Source organism: Bos indicus x Bos taurus, chromosome 2 (genome assembly GCF_003369695.1).
Source record: "Bos indicus x Bos taurus breed Angus x Brahman F1 hybrid chromosome 2, Bos_hybrid_MaternalHap_v2.0, whole genome shotgun sequence".
Classification (NCBI taxonomy): domain Eukaryota; kingdom Metazoa; phylum Chordata; class Mammalia; order Artiodactyla; family Bovidae; genus Bos; species Bos indicus x Bos taurus.
In genome coordinates, this window is record NC_040077.1 from 94,787,971 (window position 1) to 94,814,643 (window position 26,673).

Sequence of the window (26,673 nt, forward strand, 5' to 3'; positions counted from 1 at the left end):
GTGTGGTGCTAATGACTGTATGACTATCTTTTTCTTTTTAGTGGTGCTCATGTGGTTTTAGATGATGATACAGATGTGGGCTATGTCGAAGATGGAACACCATGTGGCCCATCTATGATGTGTTTAGAACGGAAGTGTCTACAGATTCAGGCCCTAAATATGAGCAGCTGCCCCCTCGATTCCAAGGGTAAAGTGTGTTCAGGCCATGGGGTAAGTAGACATCAGTGTCCAGCTCAAATCTTCCTTGTCTAACATCCTCTAAGTTCACAGTGGTTGGACTTCTGGTCCAGCCATTCTCCTTCTGTGACTCTAGGCACTGACTATGATTTTTTCCTTATATCCTTATCTTCTAAGACTAACACCTAAATGTGTTGATATGGTTTTAGTTTTGTTGGTTTTTTTTTTATCACTTTGTGTATTTTTATTCACCACAGTCTTTTGGAATCCAAGGAGTTAGTAGAAAAATGATGTGATTCCTAAAGAAACTATAGACCCTATGTGACTGCTTTGCACCATTCATAATAATTTACACTTTTCAGTAATTCCCTTTCAGCTCCTCAACTACTCAACGTGCATACTGAGTATCTATGTGTTGAAGATCACACTAGACTAGAGGTTGGATCACTGCTATAATTCACATGTTTAAAGTTGGACAGTTATGCTTGGACCATTGCCAGCAAAAGAGAAGATGTGCTCTCTACACACACCTGCATGTATCTTTAAATTCTGGGCACAAAGTGTTGGGGCAGGTACTTCCTAGCAAACCTAAGTTTATTACCTAAAAACACATTTTAGTGATTATTTAAATTGGATTTAGTAGAAGAAAGATAGTTCAAAATTTATACAGAATTCAAAAATGGTAAAAGACATGAAGAAACTCAGAGCGATCATATCAAAGGAAGATGCTGCAGCAAAGGTAAAAATAATCCAAAATATAGATAACTAAATGAGTGATATGTCACACACAAGGTAGAAAGGCATAAGGAGCTTATGCCCAATGACTTAGACTCACGAGCAGGTAGTAGAGACTAATGATCAAGAGTGTGGATTTTGTGGCTAGAAAGGACCCCGAGTTTGAATCCTGACTCTGCTTCTTTTTATCCCAGTTACTTTGGGCAAGTCACTCAGCCTCTCTCAATCATCAGGGTGCTAGTGATTAAATGAGATGTTATGCACAAAGCACTGAGTATAAGTACCTAGCACATAATCAATGTAGTAAATATTCAATAATTGCTATAGTAAATTAAAAGCTTCCCTGGTGGCTCAGTGGTAAAGAATCCGCCTTCCAATGCAGGAGATGCAGGTTTGATCCCTGGGCCAGGAAGTTCTCCTGGAGAAGGAAACGGCAACCCACTGAGTATTCCTGCCTGGGAAATCTGAGGGACAGAGAAGCCTGGTGGGCTACAGTCCATGGGGTTGCAGGAGAGTTGGATATGACTTAGCTACTAAAAACAATAACAGAAGTAAAAGCACTGGGCAGACCACTCAGCTACTCAGTTATTGCTCTGAAAACATTATATATAAAACTTAATGCATAAAAAGGTTCATGATTCTCCATTACCCACCCCGACTTCTTCATCTTGTTGGATAAAAGCTTAAATTCAGTGTGTTAATTATCATCATCACATTATATCATTTCAGATTAAAGAGCTTCTTATATCCATAAGCTTAAATTCAATTTTATCATCTCTAAACAATCTATCTCTGAATGTATGTCACAGGCAGATAGGGATTTAAACTACTCTGTCTCCAGTTTGTGGATGGTTATTTATTCCATCTAAATTACAGGTCCATTCCAGGGGCAGAGAGAGGGCAGAGATCACTCTAGGAGGGTCTTCAGCCAGGCTGACTGAGCGGGGAGTGACACTGCAGGCAGACAGGGAAGGTGGTGGTGGTGGGGAGCTTGTTTGGCTGGGAGGGCACCACCGAATGACTGCTGTGTTGGGCACGATGAGGTAATGCAGTGCGTTGGTGATTTATGTCTCCTGGTACTTCATCTCTGGCAATGCCTTTTAAATCCAACATGTATTAATTTCTTGAATTAAGCATATTGTTTCTAAGGTATGTTTCTAGAAGCAACTACTTCTGAAAAAGCTACCTTGTCAGATGTGTGTACTTAAATAATATCAACACCAGTAATTAACATTTAATTTGAAAATTTCTTCCTTTTAATCTTTGATTTTTCTAAGATTAACTGAAAAAATATCACCCAAGTATTGGATCTATACAATGTCTAGTATTCAGAACCAGGGGAGGGGCTTCGCTGGTGGATCAGTGCTAAGAATCCTCCTGGTCTGGGAAGATCCCACATGCCACAGAACAGCTAAGCCCGTGCACCACAACTACTGGGCCTGTGCTCTAGAGCCTCCAACCTTCAGCTACTGAGCCCACGTGCCGCAACTCTGAAGCTCACATGCCATAGAGCTCATGCTCTGCGACAAGAGAAGACACTGCGATGAGAAGCCCATGCAGGGCAACTAGAGACTAGCTCCCGCTCACTGCAGTTAGAGAAAAAGCCTGTGCAGCAGCGAAGACCCAGCACAACCAAAAATAAAAAACAAAAACAAAACCCAAAAAACAAAACCAGGGGAGACTTAAAAATTTCAAATGGTTTTAAAGCTTCTACCCTGTCCCATGTGTCTTTTACATTTACCACCATCATTCTACCAAGTATGGTGAAAATGCCCCATCTCTGTTCTTTGTTCTTACAGGTGTGTAGTAATGAAGCCACCTGCATCTGCGATTTCACCTGGGCAGGGACAGACTGCAGTATCCGGGATCCAGTTAGGAACCTGCACCCCCCCAAAGACGAAGGACCCAAGGGTTTGTGTGATTTCAGTTTCAATTCCTTGCATACTGAATTCATTAGTATCCTTCCAGGTGCCAATATAACAAGTTCATAGGTTTTCTGGAGACACATAAGAATATCTCTTTTTGTCATAAAAATGTCTGATTCATGTTCCCGCAAAATTAAGGGTTCTTGGATATGACATTGAAAAAATTGCTTAAGTTACCCCTTAGTCTAGAACTGGAATTAGGAAGAGGTAAATACACCAATTTCCTTTCTTTCCTGTAAATCTCATTCTTCCATAATCACAAATGTTAATCATTTTATAGTTGGTTGAAGCTAAATCAGTTTTTTAAATAGATGAACTCTTTTTCACTTACATGAGACTCTGGTCATTCCTCAATACTTGAGTTCTTCTGGAGGGAAGTTGTAGTCTCCTGTGTTCTGTTTAAGCACACTTTGATTAGGAAGAAACTGGAATTCTTCACAGAACTTTAACACGGCAAAGCAAACTTGAAAGATCTGGACCTTTGTTTTAATCAACATTAAAAGGAGAAAAATGAGAATTTTAGAATTGGAAGCAGACTCAGTGGCCATCTAGAACCACCCTCATTTTGCAGATGGGAACTCTCAGTCCCTGAGGTCAAGTGACATCCTATGGTTACTAAGGTAACCAGAGGCAGGGCTGGGCCAGGATCTCAGGTAACCTGAGATCGCAAATGCCCGATCTCAGGCCTTCTGCTACCGTGTTATAATGTAGCCTGTGTCATCTAAATGTGGTAGTCACTTTCTCCTTATTCTCCCCATTCCCAACCCCTTTTATGATTTTCAAAGAGCTGGTGAAGTCATCAATTACAGTAGACTTACTATAATATTGTACCTGAGAAACCAAAAAATCATTGGAAAGGATACTGTACACCAGTGGGCATTGTATTATACATCAGGTTCTTCCTTCTCATGGTACTGCTAACAGTATTTCATAAATAACTATCATACTTTTTTCCTGCAGGTAGTAAAAATACATATAGAAATAGTGTCATTTTGATCTGCTTAATTTTGGATGAAAGCGCCTTTAAACTCAAGCTTCAGTACTGTCCATACGGGAAGCTATGATTTCGAAAGTATATAAAGTTCCATAGTCCTCAGTTCCTGAAGAGATTCAGGCTGATTTGCATGCATGTGTAATGTTCAGTAGGAGTGGGTGTTAAAACACTTCATGCATTTGCTTATTATGCCACGATGTTAACATTCTATAAGAATCACAAGCACACCCTCACAATCTATTTCTGTTCTCCTTCTAGTTATAAAAAGGAACCATTATAAAAAAGGAACGAATTCCACTTTTACATTTAGTCTTTTATTGCTTTAAAATTAGTATGAAAAATTCTCGGATCCACCTTCAGAACTTCGATTTAGAGAATATTTAGCTTCTGACAAGGAGAGATTCATTCTTTCCAAATTTTCTCTCCATGTCTGTGATTCTCTTAAAGATCTAAATGCTGTTTTCTCAAGTGATGTGTAAGTATGCCTGAACAGATGAGCACAGCTGAAGTGGCTTAGACTTTGTTCTTTTTCATAAGGAATTATTAATTTGTTCTCTCTCTTCTCCATTCCTTCACTCACCCATGCCTAAAAAACTTATTTGAAGGCATAAAATAAACAAGTACATTCTAGAGAAGAGAAGATCCCTAGCTGCCTTTTGTTTTGTTCTGCTTTTTTCCCATTTAATGTGGTGCTGGTCTTCGTTATCTTTTAAAGATAACCTTTTTGATCATTCAAGTAATACATGTTTATTATAGAAAATTTTGAAAATACAGAAAAGGTTAAAAAGAAGGTAAAAATCCCTCTTAATCTAGTAACTCAGAGGTAATCAATATTAGCATTCTGGTTTATTTCTTTCCTGTTGCATATTTTCTTTGTTACTTAATTCTTAATGAAGACAGTGGAATCATTTGAATAAACCTACCCATGGGTTCTAAAATTGTTAAAATCTTCATGAGTCTTTAATAATCTTGATTCATTTGAAAAAAAGGTATTAATTGATATAAATAAAGAGCAGTTACTATTGTAAATTATCAGATTTCCAGAAAAAGTCAAACAGTTTTAGAACAACTAATAATGGCTCTATCTGTACTGTCCATTTATATCTTTTCAGCCTCTATAGAAAATTCCATTAATACACTAGGAAAATGGAAAACAACTGAAATGAAAATTTAAACACTTTACTGTAGATTTTATAGTTTTAATTTTGATATTCTGATTAAAGAAGATGGTAAGAGATAAACTAGATTCTTTACTTCTGTTTTTAAAATCCAGATAGCAAATATTTATTGATTCTATACTATTTAAAAGTCAGCACATCCTTGCACATGGTAGGCACTCTATGAATACTGTATCCCTTCTATTTGGGAATATGTAAAAGAAGTGAAATGGTGCATGTTAACACTGATTTTCAGTTTATCAGAATCCATTTGTTGTATTGCCTTACTGAAGAGTAACAGGTAACAAACTCAAGGTACTGAAACCATCAGTACTTCCCTGACTGTAGGTTCAACACCTGTGTGAGGTGCCAAGGTTTTTCTCTATAACTTCATGTTCTGCATTTTCTCATGACTGGATTAGTTTGGTTGACACTTGACTTACTGAGCACAGTCTTTGGACCCTCCCTAAATACTTGCCATAAATAATGAGCAACATCCACAATGAACTAACTTGTCATATTTGTAGATAAGGGCTTTTCTGTAGAGATATGGTGAGTGGGTATTAAAAAATACTTGTTTAATTTCAATGTACTTCCTTGTTAAGAAGAAAAAAAATTTAAGAAACAGAATGAAAATATTTCTTTTTAAATCATGAGATTTTATCATAAAAGATGAATTGTACCCAACTACATCTCTTTGGATCAAAATTAAATTAGTAAAAACTAAAGGTGAATTCTGTGACTCTTTGATTCGAGGAAATGAGAAACGAACCAATGTGTTTTCAGTATTTCTTTCATTTTAACTACAGGTTACTAAAAGAATAAAAATTCAACTTCATCTGGGTAGGGATGAATAACACACAGGAAAGTATTGTCATTGAAGTCAGTCTGCACTGGCTCAAGTTGTCCATTGTTGACCCACTGTTTAAAGCATGGAAGATAATTTGCTCCAGCTTTCAAATTAAAATTATTAAAAGACAAGAAATAGGCTCTTAAAGCAAAAAATCATGTGAGCGAGATTTTTAGAAAAAGATTTTTCTATTACATATTACGTGACTCATGTTTTCTACACTGTTGTTCATTTTACCTGCAAAGAGGCTTCTGTCCCTCTTCTCCCAACTTGTTTCCATTAAACTCCCTGAAAGAAATTATTTTGGCCTGTTCTATGAGGGAAGAATATGTTTGAATTCTAAGACCTTGAATTTCCACCTGTTATAGGGAGAGCCATGTCAACTGGTAATTTTTGTGTTGTGTAGGCATCTTTGCACAGTGCTGTCAGATTCGACTGAGTGACTTTGCTTTATTATAGGATACGATGCAACTTTTCTCATTGGATGGTTTGCAACACCTTGTAGGAGGGAAGAGAAGAAACTGGAACATATCAGATATTTTCCCTGATATATATAAAGTCAAAGAATGGTCCTGGGAAGCTCTGGTCAGATGCTGTCATCATGACAATAGTAATCAGATCAGAGATAGAAGGGCCTTAGGGGCAATTCAGTTCAGACCCACTCTTCTAAAAATGAGAAAACTAGCTTAATTAATAAGGTTAACAGCTACTTAGGTGTAGAGCCAAGAATAAACCTACATCACCTGATCTTCAGCCCAATATGTTTTTTTTTGTTATTGCACACAGCCTGAGTTAAAACTGGGTGTTAAGTTATTCTGCTAGTTTGTATAACAGTACTAAGTAGAAGGGTTAAAAAAATCAGTAATGATTAAGCTTATTAACTGATACATTACTTGTCAAAGGAAGTATTATATTGTTAGCATTTAGTATTTTGAAAACAGCAATTTCTAAGTCTACATTGAGGAGTATAATTTAGTGTTTACCTTTGCGTGTGTTTTTTGATGACTTTCTTTGTGAGTGCAGAAATCCTTGATTTTGTAATTCAGATGATTAGGTATGAGAAGTTATGATTGTCATATATAATTATGCTCTATATAATTATGTACCATCTCAGTATTTTTCTCATTACCGATGGCTTCATCAATAACATAAGGATTTACTAAGTTTAAAATTTTTGTGATAATTTTGAGTTTACTTTGAGTTCAGAAAAACTCCATGATATTTTCATTGAGAGCATAAACAAATATTATTCTTATAAAAAATAATTTTTTTATCCTTTCTGACATTTATCCCAATGTGTCAAAAAATGACTCAATTTTTAAAAATTTTATGTAGAAGAGTAAGCACATCTGGTTATACATCTAAATACTGAATTGTAGAGCTTGATAAAATATCTATCATGCTAATATTATACTCTAAAGTATAAAGAATATATTTAGTATTTATTTCTAATCTTAAATTTTAACAAAATACTAAATCTCTGCAGAAAGAACTTTGGTCCATAGAGTACAAATGATGTCTTTGATGCCTCCGGCCTTCAAAGTATTTAAGGATGCAGGATTGTAGCCCTTTTTGGTTCATTGGAGTCATATAGATGAAATACTGCAGCCTTTTGTTTCAGAAAGTCTCTAAAAGTAAGAAAAGAAAAAAAAAAATCAACCACTCAGTTTCAAAAACAGTTTCAAAGTGTCTGAAGCATGACTTGTCTGTGAAAGAATTCTACATATAAAATAGAAATTCCTGAGGAAAGGAGAAAATTCTTAGTTCTTATTAATGTTACACACTTCTCAAAAATTCTACCTTTTACATGTACACCCGTGGCTGATGCATGTCAATGTATGACAAAACCCACCACAATATTGTAAAGCAATTAGTCTCCAATTAAATAAGTTAATTTAAAAAATTCTACCTTTTAGCACATATGATAGCTAGGACCAAGATTAAAAATAATAACTAACAAATAACAGAAATAAGAAAACAAAAGTGAAAACATACTGCTAAGTAATAAACAGCTTCCATAACAGTTTCAAGTTAAATGAAAAGTAAGTGCGGTGAAGGGTTGGAGAGCAAACTTAAGTTCCTAATATGATTGTGTTGTTAGCTAGAATCTGCAAGCTTTCTAGGTTTGGCAGGATGAAGAGAAAAATAAGGTGTATCACCAGCATGGTTTCTGGAACAACAACAACAAAACCTTTTCATAGATACTGAATGAATGAACAAATACAGTTACATAATAAATAAATTAGTAGGGAAGTAAAACTAGATTATAGGTCCCCGAAGGCCTGAGAAAATTTTTTTCAATAAGAAGATAAATTCTTTTTAGCTGGGAAGAGCAGCTGAGACCTTAGTTTTTAAATATCCCCTGTACACATCCATTGGAGAAGGCATTGGCACCCCACTCCAGTACTCTTGCCTGGAAAATCCCACAGATGGAGGAGCCTGGTAGGCTGCAGTCCATGGGGTCGTGATGAGTTGGACACGACTGAGCAACTTCACTTTCACTTTTCACTTTCATGCATTGGAGAAGGAAATGGCAACCCACTCCAGTGTCTTGCCCGGAGAATCCCAGGGACGGGGGAGCCTGTGGGGTCACACAGAGTCGGACATGACTGAAGCGACTTAGCAGCAGCAGCAGTACACATCCATCCACCTATGAGCCACTCAGTAAATTCATGTCCGTTTGAAAACAGGTTGAGTTGCTACCTACTGGAAGAGATAAGCCTGTTAAGTGTCATGATAAAGAATCAAATGAATTTTGCATATATTTTTTAGTTAAAAAGTAGTGGGAGGGCAGGAGAACAAAGAGGGGAAAGGATATTTTTGAAAAAGCTGTTTTTCCACTTACTTTTATCTTGTTTTGGTGTTGAGTACCCATCAGTTAAGAATTGGAGATAATTGCTCTTGCCCAGGGGAGATTACAGATTATATCTGTTTATCTCGAATACATATTTGAAGCGTCTGTGGAATCGTGTTCATCTGGTTGTTTCTAACACCTGCGTGATCAATTGCCTAATTCTCTGGATTCTGTGGTGAGAAATTACATCCAGAGCAAATAGAAAAAGCCTTTTAAAATAGATGTTGTTATTTATCACTCTCATAGTTATTATAAAAATAACAAATATTCATTCAGCATTATGTTTTAAAGGGATTCTTTACCATGTGAAAGGGATATGTTAGTTTCCTATAATTTAGCACATACAGCTTTTATAAAATATTAAAGAGGTAATCAGACTCTCATATATTTTGGGTCTGAGGGACAATGCCTAACAAAAAGTATATATATAACATGATGCGTCCTAGTTAATTTAGTATTCTGAAAGCAATGATTTTCTATGGCCTCAAAAAAAAAAAAAAAAAAAAAGAGGCAGTCTATCTGGAATACATTTCATCTCAGTATTTACCTCCACAATTTGGAAGTCTGAGCTCTTATTTAGGTTATATTGAATTATAAGGGATTGTCATATTTGAAAAACATTGCTTAGTTCTCAGCTGTGTCCGATTCTTTGCAACCCTTTGAACTGTAGCCCACCAGGCTACTCTGTCCGTGGGATTTTTCAGGCGGGAATGCTGGACTGGGTTGTCATTTCCTCCTCCAGGGGATCTTTCAGACCCAAAGATCAAACCCAAGTCTTCCGAGTCTCCTGCATTGCAGGCGGAGTCTTGACCACTGAGCCGTGGGGAACCCTTGAAGACTGTTACCATCACCTTATATGTTGGTCTTCTTTTCTTCCCCTCAGTGCTCTCCAGAGGCTTTCTCTGTTTTTTGTTGTGTTCCCTATTGTTTTTTGTTATTTGAAGAATAACTCAGGTTGTTTTTAGTTAATGATAAAGCTAGACTATCTGACTCATACTATTTACTCTGTGATAAAATGAAGTAATTATATAGTTGCTCATCAGGTTTACACATTCAAGGTCCTCTCTCTTCTTTGGGAGAATATTTAGCTAAAAAGGTCAATGAACCCCATATTAAGCCTTAAAAAATTGTGACTTTGAGTCGTGGTTCTTTGTGTGTTTCCTTATGTCTCAGAGCACACAATTTATGTGAATACAGCCTTGTGGGAACAAATTTTTTAATTTTCATTGTTAAAGTGAAGGGAACCAGTATTTTTGGTTCATACAGAAATGTGAGTTAAAGTGCATTTTTGTCTGTAGGTTTGCATGCATAGTCACGGACACAGACTCACAAACACACTCAACCCTAAATAACCTGCCTTCCTCCAACACTAAATTTCATCTTGCCCAATTAGGGAGCACTAGGGACCTGTGCTCACTCCAGGCCCATTTTGCAATATTCAAAATCTATTCACAGAAGCTTTGATGTGTGGGGATGGAGTGTCTCCACTGAGTCAAACACTGCTGGGTCGTCTGAAGCAATTGCTACAGCATCATTGAGACCCTAACTTTCTCTCAGCACATAGTTTATACCCTGGAAACTATAGAAAAACTAAAAGTGTTCCAGTACTATGTATGTCCCAAACACTGCAGGTTATTTGAAATATACTTTTCCAGATAAAATAATTTTCTGGCTGCAAATGCAGTTCGTTTTAAAGATAACTCTATTTTAAATTTGTAAGTATGTTCATAAAATTCGAATGATAAGTTCTGAGTTTTAAAAAAGATATAGCTTCTTAGGCATACTTTGCAGTTTGAGAAGTTTATAAAAAGTATACTAATGGTTCACTGCTTTTATAACAAAAACACAGATTTGCTGCTATGCAATTAAAATCATACTTTAATTTTATCTCACTCCATGTAGGACCTATAACTCAAATTGGATTATTTATTATACATGTTGAACGTATAAGAGACTATGTTTTAAGTAGGGTTTGTGGAATTTGAAGATACATTCAGAATTATTCTCAAATATTTGCAATGTGTATGTAGATCTTAATTTCAAATCTTCAGGCAAAGATCTCAATATTTGACTTTCAAAGCATTTCCTGAACAGGTTATGTTGTATGTTAGTGATATCAGTGTGTAATTAATTTCCTTTGTTAAACACTCTCCGTTTTCCCTCCACACAGTGAACATGGCCACAAGCAGGCTAATAGGTGCTGTGGCTGGCACCATTCTGGCCCTTGGGGTGATTTTTGGAGGCACAGGGTGGGGAATAGAGTAAGCATCTTTCTGAGTTTCAGAGTGTTCTGTTTGATCCCCGGTGTGTGAGCTGATCCTTGGCACCCGACTCCCCCATGTGTTGTCTTGTTGCTGTGTGCCCCTTGTGGTGTGATTTGAATGTGTTTGTGTCCTGTGGTTTTCTTGTGCAGTGGAAAACCTTCTCCTGTCTGGAACAATGTGGGGCATAAAATAATATTGGGGTGCTTATGATGTCTTCACAATTAAGGCAATGGTCCCAAAGCTTTCACTGCTTCTCCATTTATAAAAGGTATTTTAAAATAACAAATCTTTTTTTGACAAACCATTAACATAAATGCTTTTCTATGAGGGTTTTGTTAGGAATCTTATAACAAATTTAATCTTCACAGTCAAATGGTCTAATTGCTAAGTCCAACTCTTGTTACTCAATGGACTGTAACCCACCAGCCTCTTCTGTTCGTGGAATTTCCCAAGCAAGACTACTGGAGTGGGTTGCCATTTCCTTCTCCATCAGTAGTCAAATAGATCCACATATACAGCTAGAAATTATCAACAGTTGTAGCTCCTTTTAAAGAAAATCCAAATGTAGCCACTAACATTTGCTCTGTTTATTTAGAGTGATATAGGAGGCTTCAGCTTAATTTTTTTTTTAAAGAAGTTATTTAGTTCACCGTTTTTTTTTAAAATACATCTACAATACTGTCCTTATTTTCTTCTTATAGAATAGTTAATCACTCAAATCCAAGGTTTACATAAATATTTGTAAACAAAGAGCATCGAGAAAAAACAGATATTTAGTGCAAACCTACAAAACCTTAGGTGAACAGTTGCAAGTAATCTGGTGCGTTTGTCTTAAAGAATAACCAGTGTATAAATAAGTCTACTGCATGCCACTTGCCCTACACAGAAATACAGCTCTCCTCGTTGGTGCTTTTATTTACGTTGCTTTGTACTTGATCCACATCCTCACAACAGCTGTCAGTTCTCCATGGGGTATTGCTCTTATGAGATTGCTAATCTGTAGACTAGAAGATTATCCTGATATTTTTTTCCCCTCTAATTACAGAGAGAGCATATACAAATAATAGAAATACTCCCAATACATGCTGTCTTTTCTATTGAGTGTAGTGGTGATAACATTTCCCAGTGGCTGGGGAATGAATTCCTAGTATTTTAAGAAATCACAAATAGCCTCTATTCAACAACCTCCCCAAACCCTGGGCATGTTGCTAACATCACTCACGTTTCTCTGTAGTCCCATTAGTGGCCACACATGGTACAGTATGGGCCTGGGAGATCTAGACACTGAATTAACATGAACAGAGGAACAAGTCCAGAAGTCACACTTTCCACTGTAGATTTACTAAACTTTCTCTCCCCTGCATCAGAGGGCTTTGTCTAGACTGGGATCTTTTTGTCTAGATGGGATCTTTACATCCCATCTCTATGGACTGTGAGGCTAATTAACCCCAGGAAGCTAGAAATATTGGAAAAGATATTTTATTTCTCTTCACTTGTTAGAAAATAAATATTTTATTTCTCCTCACTTACTTATATATGATACAGCTAAAATACTTAGAGAAAGCAAGAACTTTGTCCTATAAAATTTCACTTTGGGTGTGTTAATTGGATTATATACAGAAGCAACATTTCATTTCCAAGAGAAATTCTTTATATACATTTATGTGAAATTCTTCCTTGAAAAAAGGTAGTTTTCAAAAAAGTCATCCCAGTTCCTTTTTTAATATTATTTATTGGCCATAACTGCAATGTACTAATGAAATGGATACATTTTAACAAATTCCCCTTGGAGTCTTAGAGCTGGGCAAAATTGAAGCCAGTTGTGTAAAGCGTAGTCTTTGTTACCAACCTTTGTTTTATCTACTCTTCCACTGTTGCAAGTGTGTGGCTATTTTTGGGTGTGACAGGTAAGTCCACATAAGTACTACTGTATTTAAACTATGTAACCAATAGGACCTACTGTATAGCCCAGAGAACTCTGCTCAATATTCTGTAACCTAAATGGGAAAAGATTTTGAAAAAAAAAAAAATGGATACATGTAAACATATAACTGAATCACTTTCCTGTATACTTGAAATGAACACAACGATGTTAATCAACTGTATTAAAAAAAAGAGCAGAAAAAGAAATGTGGGAAGGAAACACAGCTAAGTGGGATAACGTTTAGCAATCTTTGTGTAAAGATAGTAAGTTGTTTTGACTTTTCAGGGTGTCTGTCATAGCCTTGTGTTCTACCTCTGCTGTCTCTGCCTGAAATCAGCCATAAACAGTATGTAAACCAGTGATCGTGACCATGTTCCTATAAAATTTCTTTGCCAAAACATTCATCAGGGACAAATTTGGCCTGTGGGCTGTAGTTGGCTGCCCCTCAGTTTGTAGCATAAGCTTGAGAGTCAGACAAATCTGTGTTCAGATTTTGCCTCTGTCGCTTATTAATGTCTAGAAGCCTCTGTTTCTTCATCTATTAAAGAGGAATAAAAATAGTTCCTATCTCATAGGGATTTTATGAGGATCAAATGAAATATTAATATTTGTCAAGCACTTAGAACTGTACCTGGTAAATATAAGTGCTCAATATACAGTAGGTAATCTGTTTTTCTTGCTCTCCCAATTATTTATTATTGTCAGTGGGACTCTACGGGCCACTGAGATTTGTGTTCTGTAGAATCTCAGTGGTGCATCTTAAGAGCATGTCCCTGTCCGGGAGCTGGTGAAGACCACATCCCTGACACTCCCATTGCCCTATACTCTATCCCACTCATGCGCACAGCACTGGATGATCCTAGTAAAAACATATAATGTACACAGTTTTAGTGCAGTGGCATCCATTTATATACACAGCTGAGGGCACTAATGTGAGCAGAAAAGAGAATTTTTTACACAAAAATGAATGTATGCACAAATTCAGGATTTTAGGAGAACTATCAAAATTGGTTTCATGACTTCTGGAACAGAGATAAATAGGACTGGAATTAGTTTGCTCTTAGGAGCACTGAGCCTGCATATTAGCTCCCTGGAGGATATGATACTTAGAATAATTCATGTACTGAAGTTAATGTTGCTTAGATTTAAAAATAGTGTGCTAAGGTGTTTTCCATGTGAATGGAGAGGATTTACTATATGTTTCAACTGTTGCTAAAACAATTGACAAAAAAATTCCACTTTGCATTTTCATTCTTGCTGTCTTTACTTCTCACTTCTTTTTTTTTTTCAAATGTCTCCAAGCCTCAAATTTCTCTTAGTTATACCTGGAAACTTGAAGATCGAGTCGAACTTAAGGAATCTTTATCCTATTTCCCCAAAATCACTCAAATAAATTTTATGCTTCCTTTGCATCTTGTCTTTGGAATTCCATGTTGCTGTATAAATACTCTATGGGTCTCTGCAATGAACAAGCATCTTTGAGCGCCTCCCAGTTAGATCTTTGTTGGTACCGTCCTTCTTCCTTCTGAATTTTAACTGTCTTCAATGAGGGATAAAAAAATTTAGCATTTAGACAACTTTATCTGCTGCTTGCAAAGAGCACTTTAGTGGAATATTTTTCCTTCTTTTCATGCCTTCATTTGCCAGCCAGAGAGTACGAATTCTAATGCTGTCATGTTTATTCGTTCTTTTACTTGTTTGCTTCCTGATCCTGGGGTAGGGGAGGAGAAAAAAAGATGGGCGACGGCAGCAAGTGGGCATCTGTAACTTTCTTCAGATTCTGCGGAAGGTGAATGGAATGGAACTTATTCTGTCAGTGGTGCAGAAACTTGAGATTTATAGGCAGACGGATCGAAGCAGTAGCTGTCTATAAACAAGGGCGATATTTAAGTGTTTAGTGATCTTTTTCAGAGGGGATTTACTTCCTGTAACTGCTTATCTGCCTGTCGCTGGTGGTAATGAAAGTGGTCAGCTCATCTGACTTTCTTCCCATGATCCTCTGCCACAGGTCCTAGTGCCACCAATCTCATAATAGGCTCCATCGCTGGGGCCATCCTGGTAGCAGCTATTGTCCTGGGGGGCACAGGATGGGGATTTAAGTAAGCAATGCCGCATGTCTTCTTCTCAGTGGCTCTGGCACTTCTCTCTTCTGCTTACGTAACCAAGTTTTGAGTTCCTGCTACCAGATTTTAACAGTAAAACTACTAAAAATAGATATTTGTGTTCAGAAATGGGTCAGAAGAAACATGGAACCTCAAATACCATCTTCAGGCAGATGGGAAAACCCAAAATGTAGAAAGCACTTATATGCAGTACTTAAAGGAGAAGTTCTTTGATAAAAGTAGTTTTAGGAGCAAGCATCCTGAGAAACATTTATTCATATGCAGATAATCCAGGAAACTGTTGTTGGATATAAGTGCATCTCCTCATACAAGATCTTTGTATCTGTTTAAAACTGCTTTCTATGCCATTGACATTTTGAAATTTTCACAACCTTATTTTTCACCCGTATAGCTTTTTGATTTGAAAAGCTTTATTATTTTATAAAAACATTAGTTTCATTAATTCCCTAACCTACTAAATCGGTGTCTCATTGGAATTTGAGGTCTGTGGCTTTGTGTCACTTACTATTTTTTAATGAACTGTTAATATTGACATGATTGGTAGACTAGGTGTGGTTTCATAGGACCTTTCAGCTTGGATTGTACCTGATCACTGAAGTAAGTTTGTTTAAATAGACACACCAGATAATCACAAACAAACCTTGACTGTGGTCCAAATTTTTGAACCTATTTTGTCCAGTTTGGCATTTCCATACCTTGAATTCATTGGATAATTGCTTCCTATATCTTTTTGTGCTGTGATGACTTGTTTATTGTGGTTTGTAGATAAGACCTAATATTCCCTGTGCCGAATACTCCCTGTGATAAATTGAGTTTCAATTAGATCTAGGGAAACAAATTTAAGTGGGAAATAAGAATATTACCCAAATTCAAAACCCACTTTGCCTCCATCTGGTTACTTAATAGAGGAACTTTTTGACCTGAATTATCTGAGTAATTACCTCAATTATGAACTTTTTTATGTTTTATATTTGGAATTCTCAATTCAATATATTTAAACCAGGTAAAATTGTCATTATTAGAAATTTATTATGAAAGAAAAACAAGCCAAAAGATGATTTAAACAAATTAAACTTTTTCTGCTAATTTTGTTATTACATTAAGATTTAATGAATAAGCCTACAAATTTTTGAGTGGCTTCAGCTTGGAAGGGTATTATCAGATGGTACCTCTTTTCTTCAGAGATATTTATAAATTTGAACCTGTTTAGTGAAACAGTAATTTTGACATCAGTGCAAAGACACACAAACACATTTAACTTTCTCACCATGATATTAATAAGAGTTTTCCCAGTTAATGAGTCACTCATGTGGTACCTAACAACAAAAAAATATGTGTTTGTTTGGGCTGAAATAATTCTAGCAAAAACTTTTCTTAGTGTCTCATGACTGTAAGAAGGTCATTATGCATTTCAGTAGTTCCATGATCTGTTACTCTAGAGTGCTCCTTTGAACTTTTTCATAAGTATGCCTCAAGGAAAATAAAGTTGGCTCATGCCAGGCTTATGCCTCCTTGGTGTTAGGAGACTTCAGTTTCAAAGGCCTGGAAAAGAGTCCACTGGGCATCTTAGCCATCCAGCTGCATGCAGTGACAAATGTACCACTTCAGCATTTGGAGATGAGAGCACTGTTCTGTAGCAGGACCTCAAAACAGTGGCCTGGCCTAGCTCACAGCTTGAATTGCATGTTTCTTTGGGGAAAAGCAAAAAAGCATTTATCACTGTATAAGTAGTTATAGGCCTGTACAGTGTATTTATATCTGAGAAAGACATCTAGTTATCAGAACAGAAAACAAAGGGGAAGAGATGGACGTTTAGTGAGGTGAGAAATAGCCTTTGGGGGGATGCTGTGCAGACATGTGTGGCTGGGTTCTGTCAGTGTCCCTTCCCTTCCCTATGACCCTTACAGGAAAACATTTAGAAGGCACACAGTAGTGTAAAGTAAAGTAAATATTTGTATGTCCTGGAACAAAGGAAAAAATGAAGACAGAATTCTTGAACATGTCATTTTAGCAGTTTAAATTTGTAGGAGGTACTGCTGTTCGTGCTATTTGTTCCTCCATGGGAATCTTTAGTTTAGATTTTTAGATGTTAGATCTTTAGATTTTAATAGTAGCTATGTGGTTTGTATGGAGCTTTAAATAACTACTTCAACCTTGCAATAAAAGCCTTTGGGTGCTGAATGATGAAGCTTCAGTGTTCCCACCCTTCACACAGTTTTAGAGATGATTAGTCTAGAGATGATTTGGAAGTATAATTATTTTCTGTTTGAATTGAAACTTTGAAGTCTTTCATTGAGTTCAATGTAGATACAAAAGAGGTTTCTTTAGAATCAAAAGTTGAAAATAGTTTGTAAAAAGAATTGCTCTAAATATCTTTATTGGAAAGCCCTCCTGACTGGGTTTTTATTACTGGATGAGAAATTAGCAAGATAGCCTAAAGAATCTGAAGGTACATATACTTAGCCATCCAGGAAAATAACTGCTCAGGGGAAGTATTGCTTTTTTCTAATGTTGAATTTCTTTAGGTGTAACATTCTGAATAATGTAGTTGTGGAAGAAGTTTCATACCCAGCATAACTTGTTCACATATGAATGAGAGATACAGCTGTGCTCTGACTCCTGACACTGCCATTAGGGTTCTTTTTTTAACCATATTTACCTGTAAATAGCTGGTTAAAGCATAAGCTTATGTGAGTGTACATGCATGTGTGAATGTGTGTAAATTTGTGTGTATAAAGTGATGATGAAGCTTTATCAAGATTGTGTGGTCAACGGACTGTTTCTGGATTGTCAATGAGGATGCTAAATCTTAAAAAAATAAAAATTATTTAAAAATTGAAAACAAAAAAAACAATAGTATGAATTTAGATTACTTCTTTTTAGCAGAATAGTAGAGTCTGAAAACTTGGGTTAATGCAAGCAAGACTTCCCTGAGCAAGATGGTAAAACTCTTAAACATGTTTTATTGGGTAGGTTATTTTTTAAAACTATTCTGATATATTGGGTAATGTGGTAGGCATACCTAAGTAATTTCAATAGTTCTGTATTCCAGAAGTGTGAAGATGCTAAGGGATAGTTTAGTCTATGGATTCTCAGTCTTTAAGGTGTTAGGATTTTTCTCTGAGAAATCTTGTGAAAACTGAACATAGGCCCTTGTCATTACCAATTTGGTCAACTTTCTCCCACATCTGCATTTATTTGCTCTCACCCTCTGCTCTTTTTTTTTTTTCTCTCCATCCCTGCACTAAATAAAGCTATGAACTGTGGTGCAAAAGATTGCAAACGTGGTTGCCAAGGAGGCTCATGGCTATCATTCAGCGTTGAATAATAATGTTGCTCCACTGGGTCATTAGAGTTGTTGCCTTTCCTGGACATTGAAAAAAATCAAGAGACTGAAGTATCATTTTAGTAGCATCTTTCTCGAAAGCTTAGGACGAGTGACAAGCATATAAAAAGATAATTTCATCTCTTCATCTAACAATGAACAGAATTGCTGTTATTAACTTGGATGCAGCTTTTTTTCTGAATTCTCTAAATCTGAAGACAGGAGTTTTGATGGGAGCAATATGGTCATCTATATGCCCGTAAAGTATATCCACACCATGGGTGATGGTGGTAGAAAAGAGATTCTAGGTGATGATAGGAAAAGAACTTGAAGGTTAATAGTGCCCTAGTTTGCTGACAGTTCGTATCACAAGATTTGAGGACAAATGTTGAGTTCTTTCAAACGTGTTATAATTGCAGGCTATGGAAGACTATTGCCATGTCCCCTTATTCCACCACCTGCTCTCTCCATGGGATTCAGCAGTAGGAGTGGCCATGTTGCCCTGGCAGAGCTGCCCCTGACATTAAAAGTGTTAATTTAATAAGTCTGTGTAATTAAATATGTGGCTTCCTGTCTATGAGAAGTCAGATTCAGTCCCTACTGAACCTGACTTGGACGCTAGGAGACTGTTTGGCTTGTGTTCCTTGTTGTTGGAGGTGCTAAAGAAAAGACTGTTTAGATACTTGCAGTAAATGAAACTGAAAGGGTCATATCTGGATTATCACAAGGAAAGTTAACTGAATTGTTTGGCATACTGAATGAAATTTGAAATGAACCTAATATTGCTAATTACATTTTCTCAAAAAATCAGATGTCTTTTTTCTGCTTTTGTTTTTTGTGGAGTTTAGAAATGAAATCAATTTTAGCTAGTCTTTCCATGAAGAGGATAACCAGATTGCTCCTTACCTAAATTCCATGACCATATCCCAGTGCAAAATAAGGGACCTGGTTTCCCCAGTATCCCTCTGACACTTGGGTTAGGCACTTTCTTACTCAGCCCTAGCAGGTGGTGGTGGTGCTAGGTTAGCCAGAAAGACCCAGTTCAGCTCCCGGACTCAACCACCTGTGGAAGTGAACTCAGTCTAAGGTGACCAAGGAGGCAGAGTTGGGCAAAGGGTTCTTGGTGGGCGAGTGATGACTCGTCATGGAAAAAGAAGATCTTAGTGGTGGATAAACATACCCTTAAAAGAATATCTAAGACTTTACAATTCCCCAAACATTATTGTTACCTGAAGAGCCTTTTAAAAACCTTTTGTAGATGTATATATAGTATAATATGTAGTAGACAAAAGTACAGGTTTTTCAGAAGTAGTAAAAATGGATGAAAACTGAGTCAATGCAGGGTTTATGGATTGCACTGATATTCTATAATGATTCAGAAATACCTTGCAGGTTATGATGAAAAAGTGAGCGGCCTTCAGAATCCAGTGAACAAAGGATTTCAGAGGAAATGCTTGTGGAAGGAAAGCAGCAAGCATCTACGGATGAGAGATGTGCTTTCACATTAAAATAGAACAAAATAACTTGATAGGCAGTTCTCAACATATAGTAGCCAGTAGTGGTTTTACAGTTGACCCTGAAAGTCAGCCAGCTGCAGGAATGGCCCTCACTGTCCTCATCACAGGGCTCCACCTTCTCTCTCCTGGGACGTCAGTGGTGGTTCTGGAACCCCCCACTAGGATTTAGAGTCCATTTTCCCATAGACAGGAGGGTAGGTTGGCCTCCTGATCTGCCCTGGGAGGCCAGTCATACTGTAGGACATTGTTTTTATAAAAAATGCAATCTAAGCTTCAAAACTGACAACTTATGGACACTAGAGGTTGCCTCTATGTCAGGCTGAAATGGAATTTCATATCTCCAAATGAACCAGGGAATTCACTGGCAGTCCAGTGGTTAGGACTCAGGGCTTTCACTTCTGAGGACCCAGGTTTGATCCCTGTTTGGGAAACTCAGATCCTGCAAGCTGTGTGGCTTGGCCAAGAAAAAAAAAAGGACCAGATTGCTATTACAACCTTAAATGTGGCTATTTATCTGACATTCCCTGAGTTTGAATAAAGGGATTTAGATAAGGGCAATAGAGTCATTTGGAGCTTCCCTTGTGGCTCAGCTGGTACAGAATCCGCTTGCAATGTGGGAGACCTGGGTTCGATCCCTGGGTTGGGAAGGTCCACTGGAGAAGGGAAAGGCTACCCACTCCAGTATTCTGGCCTGGAGAATTCCATGAACTGTATAGTCCATGGGGTCGCAAAGAGTCCGACACGACTGAGCAACTTTCACTTTCAATATAGGCATTTACATGTAAAGCATGAGCCCACTTGATTTTTCCTCCGCATCCAGTTTTAATTGGGGAGATAAAAGTTTAATGGTTCTCTTGCATTCTGGCAACACATATCTAAATAGGTTGGGGCTCCTAGTCCTTCAAGATCATTCCGCAAGGTCAAACAGTTGCTGTTTTCCCCCCACCTGACTCACAGGAAGTGAGGGGGAATGCATCTACCTTCAAGGGCAGTGAACATGCTGGAGTCACAGGCCCTGTGCTCTGAAGGAAACTGACTTAGTAACAGATACATCATGGGAGACTTCCCTTTTGTCCTCTCCTCTCTTTCCTGGGCAGCATCAGCAATGATTGCTTTTAAGGATACTGACCCAAAAGAGGGTTGAGAGGGAGGAAGGGGAATGGTGAAAAGGAAAAAGTAGCAGTCCTACAAATAGTGTTTGTACTATGTCTTAGCCAGTGATCCACATGCTTAAGCCATTAGAGAAGATGCCATAATGAAAACTTTGAAAAAGAAAAAGGGAGATTTTCTTTAAAGAGTTTTATATTTGCTATTGAAAAAGAGAAGCATCAAAGCAGTCATCTTGGAGAAAAAAAATAAGAACTTTGCAGGATGTCTTTCTACATATTTTGAGCTTTGGTATTGTTTTTATTTTGAATTACCTGTGGGGACGAGGAATATACTGCAGTCCTTTTGGTACTCAGGGCTGTAAGGGTATCAGCTGGCCCTGAGTGAGCGGGCAGGGAGGGGGCGGAGGGGCCTCCAGTTTTGCATGACGCCGTGGTGGCAGCTGTGTTGCGCCCGCCCAGTGTGCAGACTGAATGCATGAACCCCTGCTTGATGCCCCACATGAAGCCAGACCATGGGGAGGTTGCAACCAACTCTTGTTGTTGCCTTGTAGTGTCTTGCTGGTTCTCTTCTTTCTCTTTTTAAACAAGAACCTCTTTTTAGGAGACTGGACACTGTGAGCAAAGCATTTTAACTTGCTTATCTCAACTAAGCTAAGCTGCTCCATTTGCTTAACTAACCTGAGCCTGTGTCCATTCTCCTTGGAGTGTACCATCTTACTGTGCACTCTGGTTTTCTACTTTCTAGGTAAGAAAAATGCTTGTTCCAAAGTGAGGTAAGAGCTCACACCCCAAGGCAGCAAGATAACTGAGTAGAGCAAAGTTTTTTTGTTTTGTTTTGTTTTTGTCACTTTGGCAAAAGCCAGTCCACAGATACAGAACTCTTAAGTTCCCAAAGGAAGCAGTTATAAGACTTTCAAAATATTTCTTAGTTTTTCTAATAGTCCCCTAAGTGGAAGAGCCTCCTGGATTAATTTATACCTAGTTAAAGTTAGCTATGTCATTTCCTTCTGAAATCTGCTTCCCTGATATCTCAGTTGGTAAAGAATTCACCTGCGATGCAGGAGACCCCGGTTTTATTCCTGGGTTGGGAAGATCCGCTGGAGAAGGGATAGGCTACCCACTCTAGTATTCTTGGGCTTCCCTCGTGGCTCAGCTGGTAAAGAATCTGCCTGCAATGGGGGAGAACTGGGTTTGATTCCTGGGTTGGGAAAATCCCCTGGAGAAGGGAACAGCTACCCACTCCAGTATTCTGGCCTGGAGAATTCCATGGACTGTATAGCCCATGGGGTCGCAAAGAGTGGGACACAACTGAGCAACTTTCACACTTCCTTCTGAAAGAGACAAATTGGGCTGCTGAGGCTTTCTGTGGTTTACAGTGAACAACTGGAAGCTTCTTTTCAGCCTTCACAAATGGATATACACTGGCAGGGAGGTTGTAACAACATCCAAGAGTGTGAGCTGTTCTGTGTTTCGAGTTATTTTGGACAGTCTGCCTCGGGGTGAGTTGATTACTTTGCTCTGGAACTAGCGTTGCTGTCATTATCATTACCCTTCTCTCATCATGATCTGATTAATATTGTGGATTTTTCCCCTTCTGCTTGCATCTTCTTTTGACGCGCTCTGGAAGAAATGTCAAGAAGAGGAGGTTTGATCCTACTCAGCAAGGCCCCATTTGAATCAGCGGCCCTGGATGAACAGCGTCTTGCACTGTGGGATTCTGGGTATGACGTACTTGCAGCATCGTTGCCAGAACTATTAAGTCTGTGAACAAAAACCTTGGGTGGTTATGACTAGAGAACTAACGTTGGGGTAACAGGGATGGGGTCAAAGAAAAACTGTCCTTTTGGAAATACTTTCAAAGAGCCCTTCCCACCACCTATCAATAAAGGGGAGCAAAAGACAATATTGTACAAAGAACTATTTCAGAATCTTTTTTTTTTTTTTTCTAATGAAAGGAAGAAGGAAGAACAACAAAAATTAAGTGCAATAAAAGAACCATTAAAAAATAGCAAATGATCTTTTTCTTTCCTCAGCCTGCTACCGCTTAATATCTTCTAAATGATTTAGCATGATTTTTTTTGTTTTTCTTTTCTTACCAATGACACACTCCAGCGGCATGAAGATCTAATTTTCGAAAGGGTAAAATCTGCATGGCCTATATACAACAAACAGCTAGCAAGCCAATCCACAGCAAAACCTGCAACTGATTTCCTAAGATGAAAGTTGGCAGATGAACCCACGGAAGCTGCCTGCCCCCCTCCCCCTGCTCCCTAGTCTTGACCAGGCCATGAGGAACTCACACAGCCCTGCTCTTGTTGATTCACTTCCTGTTGTCTTTTCTCCTGGACCTCACATCCTTTGGAAATGGAAGCTGGAATTTGAACAATGATGCTATTGTATAGTTCTTTTATAAATGTAAATATGGAAATAGATTTTGACACATCATTTTCACTTGTCTGTACTGAAGTATTTCTCTTGTAAAGGTTGTCTGTAAATTTGAGTTTATTGTTTGTTCTCCATCATTTTTACTTTTTCTCTATTTCTCTTTGTCCTCTCTTGTAACATGTTGTACAATGATTCTTGAGTTTGCTTTAAAAAAAAAAAACAGATATGGCCACAGATTCAAGGAGTTTGAGCACAAAACAGGTGCAATTAAAAAAATGAAATGATTGAATGAGATGAAATGCTGGAAACCAAAAATAAACAAAGGGTGGGGGACACAAAGAACAAAACAACCCATAGGAAAAACATAAAAATTATGTAAATGCAAATATATGTACTCACAAGTCTCTAAATTTTTTGATGTCATTATAAACATCTGTATATAATGTAAGAAAGTAGACACCCTCTCTAATTAATCACAAAAGTGCCAAACTCATGATGTCAGTTTTTGATTTTGAGTTTTCTTTCCCTGTCTTTAATGTGAAAGGAGGATAAACTTAAAGCCTTAAATTTAAAAAATAATTTTTAAATGTTGAAAGCTTGGGGAAAAAGTTAAGCTTTTCATTTTATTCCATATCTGTTATTGTCAGTATTTCATTATGCCTTCAACTTCCTGCCTCAAAATATATCTGGTAGATCCCCACTGTAAAGCTGGTAATGAGGACAGAAACAGCCTTTACCTTTTTCTGAACACTGTTAAGATAGGCTTTAATTCTGTGTGTTGTGTTTTCAACTGGCCTTGTCTGGCCTGTGGTGTATGACTGATCTGTGGAATGTTGTGATGGATTACAGTGGGATTCTACTACATACAAATTCACATCGTTCTTTTCCTTCCAGGCAGATTTGCAGATGTAATCTGGGTTCCCAAGCCCCTCTGAATTTAATTCACTGTCACTGGTTTTTTTTCTTCCATTGATGGTCAAGATAGCTTTCGTTCAAGTGTTGAGTATCTATGGTAATAAAGAAATTTAGTTCCACTTTTTTTTTTAATATAAAAGCTTGTACATGATCCCTTTAGTAAGCATCCATCTAGTGATGTTTTACTGTTTTACTGAGGGCCCCTAAAGAGCCCACGCTTCTGTAACATCCTGTTTTTAGAAACGGGACATCCAGTTGTTCCGTTCACTTCTTCCTGACAACTGAATTAGTTGCTCAAGTGAGCTTTGAGTTCTTTTTCAGCAAGATTCATAACACTAGTCTCACCACTTTTGCCTGGACTTTGCAAAGGATTTTTTCCTTAAAATGTGCTGCTTTAAACAGTGGGGTTTTCCCCAAGTTATCCTTTGCTTTGGAAGTGTTGCAGTCGTAGAGCAGGAACCTTAATTTCTAAATGCTACAATAGACTGTCATCTAACATCTTAATCCTGTTATTGCTTTCTGAGTCCTAGGTGCTACACAGGCATGTAGTCTTTCTCTAGAACTAGCTGTATGTTTCTGTTGTAATAACAGGGTTACCTACAAGGTTTATCAGCCTTACCCTTGGTGTCATAAGACATGAGTTGTATCCTTCTACCAAGCAGCATTGGCTCTTAGAGGGAGCCTGGAGGAAACTCAGATTCCTCGGGATCTCTTCCTGTCACTCTGTGGTTTGTGTCTCTCTGTTGTTGAGTCCTGTTCGCCAGTGGATACTTAGCTGCTGCTGAGTCCACCATACACATTTCACTGCTGTTCCAGAGGTACCGTGGTTGACTTAATAGGTACAAAACCATGGTAGTACAAACAAGTTTAAACCTGTTGTTAACTTCTGAGCATTTCACAAACAACATTGTAAATGTGCGATGTTATGTTTTAAATCAGACCACAGTGGTCCCCAAATATTATGTACATATGGCAACTGTTAGTGTAACTTTTTATTACACTGGCACTTTCATAGGTAATGAAACCTATGCTCCAATGTTAAATTATTTGTGTGTATATGTAAAATACACGAGCTTTAAGCTATCTGTGTATGACTATGAAAGACAATGCAACCATACCAGTTGTGAACAGTGGATTATAGTTATGTTTGGTGGTATTAGTTTATGTAAGATCAAGGTCTGTTGTATTTTCTCTTGCACATGCCATTCATTTGCTGATTCTTGTGGTGTGAATATGCCAGTTTATTCATTTGAGCTCAAAGCACAAGCATCTGACCGTTTAATGTTACCCAGCAAGAGTTAGTGTAAAGTGATGACAGGTTCCCATTTCACCCGTTAACGTTTGCTTCATGAATCGGTGACACCTGGAGAGGAGATGTGCGCTGACTTCATTGCTCACCCTGGGATACTGCATGAACCCATCGAATTAGAGCTGCTCTCCCTAGATAAATGAGCAGTACACATAGGTGCATGTTCCAAAACATGAATCACATAGAGCTGTGGAGTTTTGCCAAGTGGTATGTGTGTGACTTTAGTTTCTGTTTTTCTTTCTTTCTTTTTTAACTATGCAGAGATGGGAAATGCACAAACTTCTCAAAGACTAGTGTCTGAAGAACTTTCCAAACAGTACTTGAATCCTTTCTTTAAAGTCATTCCACCATCCTTTATAGCCATTGTTGCTTCCACTGTTAACTTTCATTTTTAGATGGTTTCCAGTTCTTTAAGTGCACAGCCTGAAGTTCTGCTGGAAGCTAAATAAATTCATTCGTATCTTGGTTGTCTATAGATGGAGATTCAGTAGTCATTGTATGCATCTTCAGTCAAGTGTATATTAAAACTTTCGTTAACATTGAATGTTGTAGTTTTATACTTTGGTCATTTTTCTTAAACCCCTTTTCTGTTCTCTCTTGTGTTGTTGATTCAATGGCTGTGCACCAGATAACTTTTAGCGCCGGTCTCTCAATCAAAGGCTCACTGAAAATTTAATCGGTCAATGGAGCAAAATAAAATCCTGATTGATGGTAAATATATTGCTGATTAGGATTCAGCTTCAGTGGATTTATGGAAATGCTTTGATTTTTATAAGTCCGGGGGGTGGCAGGGGGGACACAGTAGAGTCATGCCATTACTATATTTCTTTCTTTGTTGTCTCTCTTCTGAGTTTAAACAGGGGATGGCTAGTCATAACATCCACACTTTTGACCCTGGTACCATTAGAATCAAACTAAAAAGAAAATAGAAGTGTTTGGTTGTCTACATTGTAATACCAAAAACATTCAAAGGAAGGTATTTCCTCACACCTTACATAGGATTGTTCATCAAATAATAATCCTTTTTTATGAATGTCTCTCAGTGTCTCCTCTCTCTTCCCACTGCCCTGCTTTGGTCTGGCATCGACAGCTGCGTGTATCTCACATAAA

At 37.7% G+C, this 26,673-nt stretch overlaps 1 protein-coding gene across 7 annotated transcripts in view; it reads left to right on the top strand.

The window, feature by feature from the left end:
- Positions 1–26,673, top strand: part of ADAM23 (ADAM metallopeptidase domain 23) — a 214,841-nt gene that overhangs the window by 169,883 nt on the left and 18,285 nt on the right. The window contains exons 23-27 of one of the 7 annotated variants that reach the window (XM_027565398.1): positions 42–210; positions 2,712–2,823; positions 14,889–14,979; positions 22,582–22,675; positions 23,067–26,283. In XM_027565398.1, the coding sequence (XP_027421199.1) occupies positions 42–210; positions 2,712–2,823; positions 14,889–14,979; positions 22,582–22,630 (421 nt within the window). In that variant the 3' untranslated portion in view covers positions 22,631–22,675; positions 23,067–26,283. Of the gene's footprint in view, positions 1–41; positions 211–2,711; positions 2,824–10,862; positions 10,954–14,888; positions 14,980–22,581; positions 26,284–26,673 lie in introns of those variants that run through there. The other 6 variants (XM_027565407.1, XM_027565389.1, XM_027565427.1 and 3 more) reach the window with 6 other exon arrangements.